We start from the raw sequence: 9980 nt of genomic DNA on the forward strand, positions 1-9980 counted from the left end.
AAGACACTCAATACGGCAGAAAGAAATTATACGAAGATCGAAAAGCTCATCTTGGCGCTAGTATGGGCCACCCAAAAGTTGAGGACTTATTTTTTGACTCACTATATTCGCGTCCGTGCAAAGCACCGTTGAAAGCTGTTCTCAAGAGCGCTAGGAAAGTGGGAAGGATAGCCAAGTGGAACACTCACCTGGACCAGTTCAACATTATCCATGAAATCCAACACTCCCAAAAGTCACAAGTCCTGGAAGATTTCCTTGCAGATCTACCCCTGGATAACGACGAGGAAGTAAGGGGCATGCCAGAAGCAGACGAAGGCAAAGACCCAATCGACATCCTTGAACCCTCAAGCCAAAGGCGATGGGAGGTCTTCATAGACGGATCAAGGAATAGAGAAGAAGCAGGCATCAGCATCGTAATCACTACCCCCACTGGGGAGAGGATTGTGCATGCGCTGAGGTTGGAATTTAAGGGGCACACCAACAACATCGTAGAATACGAAGCTGTAGTACATGCTCTGCGTTTAATAATAGAAATGGAAATAACCGATGTGCGACTAACAAGTAATTCACAACTAGTCATACGACAGATAGGGCTAGAGTACAATGTCTAGGATGACACCCTTTCCGCATACATGGCTTTGGTCCAAACCTTAGCCTAACAGATACCAAACATCAAATTCCGACACCTATGTAGAAAATATCTTAGGAACGCCGACGCCTTGGCATACATATCATCCATGCTGAAAGATGAGAGTGTTAAAGCCATAAAAATATCAAGGGTGTATGAACCTTCGATCACCCCACATCAGTCCTTTGCTACGAATCGTGAAGACGATGTAGGGGAGGACATTGCTGACGATGATGTGGGGGAAGACATTGATGAAGACTTCATCGAAGACGACATCATGACAAGGGAAAAAGAAGACGGGTACTTCAGCAATGAAGAAGACTGGAGAGCCGAGATTCACCGTTATATTGAAGAAGGAACGTTGCCAACAGAATTGAAGCAAGCTAGGAAAATACAATCAAAGGCAGGGAGATACGATCTTCGTGATGGGATATTGTACAAGAAGTCCTTTCTTGGACCACTGCTACGATGTCTTTCCAGAGAGGAGGGGCATCGTATTTTGAAGGACATCCACTACGGGGACGCAGGTAACCACATCAGAATGATATCACTGGCGGATAAAGCAAAAATGCAGGGATACTATTGGCCCCAGATGATCCGAGACGCATCCAGGATGTCCAGGAGATGCGAAGAATGCCATCGGTTTGCTAAGAAAATTCACGCTCCTGCCACAAAGTTGAATTCGGTGGATAGTACCTGACCATTTTCAAAGTGGGGTGTAGACATCATTGGCCCCTTTATCGAAGGATCAGGTAAAAGAAGATTCTTGATCGTAGCCACAGACTACTTCAGCAAGTGGGTAGAGGCCAAATCCTTAGCTAGAATCCAATACATGGATGTGTTCACATTCATCTTTCAGAACATCATTTGCAGGTTCGGCATTCCCTCAGAAATTGTCTCGGACAATGGCAAGCAATTACAGGGGAAAAACATATATATGCTCTTCGACACTTTCAAAATAAGGAAGAACAAATCAACCCCATCTACCCCCAGAGTAACGGCCAGGCCGAGGCTACAAACAAGATCCTTGGTCTCATTCTCAAAAAGAAATTGGAAGAACATAAAGGACGATGGTGCGAACAATTACACAACTTTCTATGGGCATACCGAACAACACGAAGATCTGCCACAGGTGAATCACCTTTCCTCCTTACATACGAAGCCCGAAGCAGTCATCCCGACAGAAATAATCATGCCAACTACGAAAACCGAAGCCTGAGAGAAGAACCTCACCACAGATATGATGCTGGAAAGGCTCGATGATCTAGAAGAAAGAAGAGAGACAACACTTCAAAGGATGGAAAACTACCAACGAAGGTTAGCCAGAGAACACAACAAGAAGGTTAGGATTATGAACTTTGTAGAAGGACAGAGGGTGCTGAGAACCATACCACAATACCAACGAGATAAAAAATGGGGCAAGTTAGCACCATCATGGGGAAGACCGTTTATAATACACGACATTGCCGGGAATGGATCCTACTAACTGCGTAATCTAAAAGGAGAATTCCTCAGACACCCATGGAATGCTAAATACCTCAAGCCATACTATCTATAAGGCAGCGCAGTTCTGCACCTGCGTGAAGGGTACCAGAAGAAGAAGAAGACAGCGTATCCGCTCGACGTGTTTCTATCTCTGGACGAGGCGTAGCAGACCTCAACCTATCCATCAAACGAACGAACTTTTGCAAAAACTATTGGGGAAATTAGTCATATAAAATCTCTCCGGACTCCCTATCAGCGTCTATAAGTGTAGGACCATGGGGAAGGCATCCAACAGAAAGATATACCCAACCACTTACAAGGAAGTAGTTCAGCGGAATGGGTGCATGTAAATATTCTTATAACGCACCACATATCCTAGGACGCTTCCCCGACCCCCACTGTCTGGGAATCCTCTGGACAAGGATTAGCCAGCGGGGTGACATGTCCAAAGACGATCACGAAGGTACATACTTTCGACATCGTTACCAAACACTTTTTGTCATTTTGCTAAGTTCACTTCTTACTATAGTTACCTCTATCTGGAAAGAACAAACTAAACTAACAATGCAGGTAAGATTTAAACTGTACATACTCAAGCAAATGATGATCTATTCCATAAAAGTTGATTACAAGATAGGGAAATGTACACAAGAAACACAAGACATATCAAAAAATGGCTCGAAGCCGAGTAATCAACAAAGATCAACTTACTAGGACAAACAAGGGAATCTATTTTCCTTTTGATATTTCAACATGACCTACGGGGTTTTGTTTCTGCGACGAAGGTACGCTTCCACCCGAAGAAGGACCCGAGGAGTGAGTTAATGGCTCAGGCATACGACGGCGAGGGTAATTCTTGACGATGCCATAATCTGTCTGGAGGCCATGCTCAATCTGTGCAAGAGTCTTGTTAATCTCTTCGGTCAGCTGGAAGCAAGCCTTATAACTAATAACGGTGTTCTTCAGCTCATCCTGCGAAAATAAAGATGACAGTCGGTTGACTTCTTTAGCCGCCTCCTTAGCCGCTGCATCCCGAGACCCTGCTAGGCCGTTGTAATACGTAGTCTGGCTCTCATGCTGCACTAAGGAAGATTGAGCTTTTTCAAGTTTTTCATTTGCAGCGAGAAGTTGTCCCTCGAGCTCTGTAGAGAAAAAAGATAACACCAAAGGTTAGAAGTCTGGAACTACAGAATCACACACGAACAAATAAATGTATACCTTCGACATTGGCCGAAGGTATTTCATATTCGTTAACTACAGCGTCCCGGGCTTCGTCAAGGAAATCATACTCATCTGATATCTTCTTATAATACAATCTAAGGATCGTGAGAGCAAATTGACACTCATCTAACTCTACATGCTTCATGGAGTCCAAGTGACGAAGGTGGTTGAATTCATTGTTTATCTCTTCTATCCCTTTACTAAACCTTTACATATTCATTTCCATACTTCTTTCATACTCGACTAAAGGAGCAACATCGTCCCGGGAAGCGGCCAAAGAATTTCTAAGGTAAAAAAACCTCAGCTCTGGCATCATCCCTCTCACGAACAAGTCGTTGTATATATACCCGGACTTCAGGATCGTGGGAGGATCGAGCTTGATGGAACTCTTCTTCCAAGCCGGCTGTTTTAGCTTCCAGGCGAGAAATTTTCTCATGGGCCTCACGAAGATTTTCCCGAGTCCACAAAAAAGCACCATTAAATAAGCGGCGCTCAGAGTTATACTTATTCTGCATATCAACCATCTGTCCGCCTTTCTCGAAGCCGTGCAACCAGTCCGTTATGTTCATCAGCTCGGGCATCCCACTTCTCAGCTTCACCCTTAATATTCGTCACTAGTTACCGAATTCGAGAGGCTTGGTGAGCCCTCTCACTTTGAAGCCATTTTAACTCTTTGACATCACCCGCTGAAGATAGGGCGGGGAGACTCAGACAGCATGCTAAGAAGACGAAAGGGAGATGAAGGGGAAAGTTGAATAAGAATACAAACCTTTAGAGGACGAAGCATCGTTACAGGCCTTCTCCAACTCACTACGAGCCATGGAAAGTTGAACACAAAGCTTTTCCTCTTCGGATCCAAGTTGTTCTTTCCCCTTCAACTGGTTCCTTAGTTCAAGTATCTCTTTATCTCTAGCAGAGATAACAGCCTCGGCGGCAGACAATTTTTCCTCCCTATGACGAAGCTTGGCCTCCAACTTGAGGGATTTCGCCTTGAAAAACTGATACAGAGTATGGTTACAATGTTCGCTTCTCATCACCTGCGTTCCAAATAAGTAGATAATGATTATAAGTGCTCACGACAGAACAACATGCAATTTATGAGGAATTACGATGGCTTACCTCAAGCATCCGTTGTTGAGGAAAACCATACTGATATCCATAAGCTATGGCCATCATATCAGCAACGGTAGACGGGGGATCAACTAGAAGGCTAGAATAAGTGGCCCTCAAGTCCTTGTCCCACACTTCCGCAACTCTCCCTTCAGAAGATCGTTGCATCATCTGGCGAGTAAAAGCATCAGAATTCTTCTCACCAGGGATTATTGGAGCAATATTGGGCACGAACATCAGGTTCTTTTTCTTCAACCAGTCAAGGATGGCATCATCACCATCACGCATTAAGGATTGTGGAAAATCCTCGGAAATAACCCCAGCGGAAGTCTCAGTAGCAACGACATTCTTCCCAGCATCGGAGTCCTTCTTAGCTTCGGGATTTCTCCCAGCCTCCGTTTCCTTGTTAGCACGGGCATCTGCATCCTCGCCATCAGCACTCTCTTCCGCCTCAATATTTTTCTTACCAACGGTCTCACCAAGAACATCCCAATCATCGTTTGGGGAAAGTAGAGAAAACTCTGAAGCAAGCCCCAAAGTATCGTCCATATCAATCGGCTCACCCACGGAATAGATCTTGCCAAAGGAGAACTCTTGACATGCGACAAAAATAGATAGCGGAGGACCAACGTTTTCTTCCATTGGTTCCGCAGAAGAAGTCAATCCGACGCCTCCACCAGGGGAAGCTTCTGTCTCTACAACTCCACTACCTCCAGGGGCAGGCTCTTTTTCCACATTTTCACCTTCACCAGGGGAAATATTCTCCTCAACAACATCATCATCAATATTCCGACCATCCTCGTGATTAGGAGGAGAAGTATCAGTACGTTCCTCGTCATCAGTCAGATCTTCGTCTTCCACTATGAACTCTTCGTTCACGAGGCTGTTAACCTCCTCAAGAACCTCTGTTTCATCAGCCGCAGCAGTGGAAGATTGAAGAGGCCCAATTTTCTTTTTTTTTTGGTTACCTAGAAAGATAACATGGAATCATTACGACGACTATTTCCTCCTTATTTTGATTAAAAATCCAAACAAAGAAGAAAAGGGGCAAGTATACGGTGTAACAAGAAGCCATACCTTGGAAGCAACATTACTCTTTGAAGGAAGAGCGGCATCAGAACTTTCTTCTTCATCCATATCAGCGGCATCGTAGGCGTAGTCAAAATTCATGCCTTCAAAATTCAACTGCCAAGGGCAGAAATTACCATAACGAGTCGGGGCACTCTCACGAGCTTGACTGTCAGCAGTGGGACGCCATCCATGCGGACCGGGCACCCAGCCATAAGCCCAAGGACCAACAATCTCGATAACGGTGGCACGCCACTCATAGTCATGATCACGCTTTATCCGCTCACAAGCAGTAAAAATCTTCCTGTGGGGAGTCCCTTCGGTACCAGGAACATACTTCAGCTTTGAATCACTTACTTCACTCAAGAGCCGAATCTCACCACGAGGAGCAGCAATGGTTCGAAGGCCGATGCTCCATGGTTTACAGTTCTTACCATTAACATAATCCCCGAAGGAATTATTTAAATTATTGGGAGTATACCAGTGTCTCTCAGCAGGATTAGGAGTGTAGCAGGTCATCATCATTTCTTCTTTGCGCCGAAGATACACTACAAAAATACTAAGTTTTAGTCACGCCAGAAGACCGTGGAAGTTGATCAAAAATCCGTGGCAAAAGATATCTTTCCACGGCTAGCGTCCCGTAACAAATAGTCCAGTGGATAATTCTATTTGCCACGACGATTGCCACGGTTTTTGTGTCGTCTCTATTGGTAGAAGGCCATTTTCCACAGATACATCCGTGACTGATTAAGAATTATGTAGGATCAGAATCTCGCAGCAGTAATGCCTCAGCGAAATTATCAACAATACAACACAACAGTGTAGCAGAACAATTTCAGAAATAACATAATAAACGACGTCAGCTAAATCATAAGAAAAATGTGATGGTCCTGCGAAAATTAGAGAGTTTGCGAGATTAAAATTTGTAAGGTTGCGAGAATATCGCAGGCCATATCCGAAAATAAAGGACAGATTAGATGTCATCCACTATGTAATTCCCTATAAATAGCCAATTCAGTTGTAAAGGAAAGAGGGAGATCTTTTTTGAGTGAGAAGCAAGTAAATAGGAGAGAGAAAATCTAGAGCAGTGGTTATTCTTGATTCCTTTATATTTTCTTGTAAGATTGTTCAAAGATTCATCAATAAAATTAAGATTGTTAATCCAAAAATGAGTTTAATGTTAATATAATCTTGTGAGGGGGTGTAGTGTAGGATTTCCTGCAACTACATAATGGCGCTAGAAACAGGGAGGTTGAAGATTGAAAGTTGAAGATTGTTGTTGAGGTTGTTCAAATCAAGAAAGTGATTATACAAATTAATGAACCAGTTAAAAGAAAAATGATTAGAATCAATGAAGATGATAAAAGATTGGAGTGTAATATGATAACAAAAACAATGGTTAATGAATTCCATGAAAACATCAAATGAAGAATACATAAACGAAATTTTGAAGGAAGGAAGGTTATGGCGGTAGAAAAGACATCACCCTTGAAAGATTGGGAAAAGCAAAAAGTCACATTCATGGCGGCAAAAATACCAAAAGAAAATTTGAACCACACATCTCCATTGGTTATTAAAGTACCTATTACGCAAAAAGAGAAGGGGACAACAACAAAATCCACGGAAGAATGGATATTGAACAGAACTTTAGTCGATACAGGAAGTTCAGTGGATATAATATTCTATCATGCGTTCAGGGGAATGAGATTTAAAGATGAAGAAATGTCCAATTCAACATATCTTGTTCATGGATTTGTAAAATCCACAACAAAACCTAAAGGAGAAATAGTGGTACGAATTCCACTAGGAGAGATCGAAACACACGTGACATTATGCGTGGTAGATATGGAATCGCCATATAATATTTTTCTAGGAAGACCATGGATACATGCGATAAAAGCTGTAGTATCAACGTTGCATCAATGTATTAAATTCCCCACACCAAAGGGAATAGGTGAAATCAGAGGAGATGTTGACAATGCGAAATTATGTCATCAAATTGAAGTAAAGCATTATGAAGGACGAGCAAAAAAGAAACAATTTCGCAGAAAGTTGGCAAAGGAGGCAAAGAAAGAAGAAGAATTCATAGTGTACACGATAAGGGCAAAAGAAGGCAGGGGAATACCCAGCGAAATTTCGGAAGAAGGAGAAGGACCTGTGAAAACAATAAAAGAACCAACACCAATGAGAGAACCCAAGTCCATTTACACTGTCGCAGAACCAACAAAAGAAGTAAACGTTGGGACTATAGAAGAACCTCTAATATTGAGAATTGGAACCAAGATGGATGTAGAAGAAGAAGAAAGAACTGTTAACCTTTTGCGAGAATATAAAGACATTTTCGCAGGGAGCATGGATGAGATACCGGGAATAGATCCATCAATTGCATGTCACAAGCTGGAGATTAACAAGAATGTGAGACTATTTAAACAAAGAATAATAAAAATCGCAACAACCTACCATTCCCAGATAGAAGAAGAACTACAGAAAATGCTTGATGCAGGAATTATAAGAGAACCTAAATACCCAGAGTGGATAGCGAACATGGTCATTGTTCCAAAGAAAAACAAAGGAATAAGAATTTGCATAGATTTCACTGATTTAAACAAAGGCTGCCCTAAAGATAGCTTTCCGTTACCAGATATTCCTCAAATGGTGGAATCAGCAGCGGTAAATGATAGGGTATCATCTTTATATGGGTACAAAGGATATAACCAGATCCCTCTCGCTGAAGAAGATCTAGAGCATACTGCTTTTTTCGCCCCTAGAGGTTTATATTGTTACACGAAAATGCCATTTGGTTTGCGAAATGCAGGAGCAACATACCAAAGAATGGTAGAGAAGGTGTTCGCGAAATGGATACACAAAACATTAGAAGTATACGTGGACGACATGTTAGTAAAGAGTAAAGAGGCCAAGGACCATGTACAGGACCTGAGGGAGATTTTTGAACAAATGCGGCGGTATAACATTAAACTGAATCCTGAGAAGTGTACTATTGGAGTTGCATCGGGAAATTTTTTAGGCTACATTGTATCAAAGGAAGGAATACAGGTTGATCCTGAAAAAGTGCAAGCAGTTCTTGACATGCCAACACCAGCAACAATAAAAGATGTACAGAAGTTGAATTTAGCTTCGCTGGGGAGATTCATTTCGCGATCATCAGACAAATGCAAGTATTTTTCGATATACTCAAGAAAGGTGCGAAATTCAAATGGACTGATGAATGCGAAAAAGCTTTTCAAGGGATCAAAGAACATCTTATGAATACAACTATTTTATAAAAAGCAGAATCAGGAGAAGAATTATTAATCTATCTTGCGACGACGTCGCATGCATTAAATGCTGTATTATTGCGAATAGGCGCAGGAGTGTAGAAACACATCTATTACATTAGCAAAACTTTTAATATTGCCGAGAATAATTACTCAAAGATTTAGAAGATAATATTAGCATTAGTTTATGCATCATTTAAGCTCCGCATATATTTTCAAGCACACAAGATAAGGGAATTAACAAAAGTACCAATTGAATCAGTGATGAAGAATTCAAAAAGATCAGGAAGAGTGGAGAGATGGAATGCACAAGTAGGCAACTTTGATATTAAATATGAAATTTTGTCTTCACCAAAATCACAAGTTGTTGCAGCTTTCTTGGCAGAATTTCCTTTAGAAGAAGATGAAGCGGTAGAAGAAATGATGGATATAGAAGAAGAACATGGAGATCCAAAAGTCTTATTAAAAGAACCAAATAGATGGGAGATATTGGTAGATGGATCATCAAATGGAGAAGGCAATGGAGTTGGAATTGTTTTAATTTCGCCAGAAGGAGTGAAGATGGCTTTTTCATTCAGATTGGAATTCGCATCCACTAATAAAGAAACGGAATATGAAGCTGTGATACATGCCTTAAAGTTCGCAATAGAAATGAAACTAGAAAATGCCAGGATCACTAGTGATTCGCAGCTAGTTATTCGCCAAATAAAGGGAGAGTACACTACAAATGAACCATCCTTGAAGAAATACAAAAAGCTCGTTGAAGAATTGTCATCGAAAATCCCAAAAATAAAATGGAGGAACATTTCAAGGAAGGATAACAGACTCGCAGACGCTTTTGCTTTCATCTCAAGCATGATGACAGATCCAACTGCGAGATGCATAAAAATACAAACACTTCTGTCACCATCAATCAATAAAGAAGAAGAAGAAGTGAACGTGATGATAATAGACGGTGAAGAATAAGAACAAACGAACAATATCACGGATTGGAGAACATAACTTCATGCATATTTGGCGAAAGGAGAAACACCAAGAAATAGACTTGAGGCACACAAGTTAAAAAGCCGTGCAACAAATTATGAATTGAGAAATGGGATGTTATACCGAAAATCCTTTAATGGACCATCACTCAGATGTCTGACACGAGAAGAAGGAGAAAAGGTGCTAAAAATGTTACATAGTGGAGATGT

The 9980-nt window shown here is 41.6% G+C and overlaps 1 protein-coding gene across 1 annotated transcript; it reads left to right on the top strand.

Annotated features, from left to right (window-relative positions):
- The first annotated feature begins 737 nt into the window (after window positions 1-737).
- Window positions 738-1328, top strand: LOC113278375. Its single transcript, XM_026527256.1, has one exon. The coding sequence runs from the start codon at window positions 738-740 to the stop codon at window positions 1326-1328; it is 591 nt and encodes a 196-aa protein (XP_026383041.1).
- Window positions 1329-9980: the final 8652 nt, after the last annotated feature.

This window comes from Papaver somniferum, chromosome 1 (assembly GCF_003573695.1).
Source record: "Papaver somniferum cultivar HN1 chromosome 1, ASM357369v1, whole genome shotgun sequence".
NCBI classification, from domain to species: Eukaryota; Viridiplantae; Streptophyta; class Magnoliopsida; order Ranunculales; family Papaveraceae; genus Papaver; species Papaver somniferum.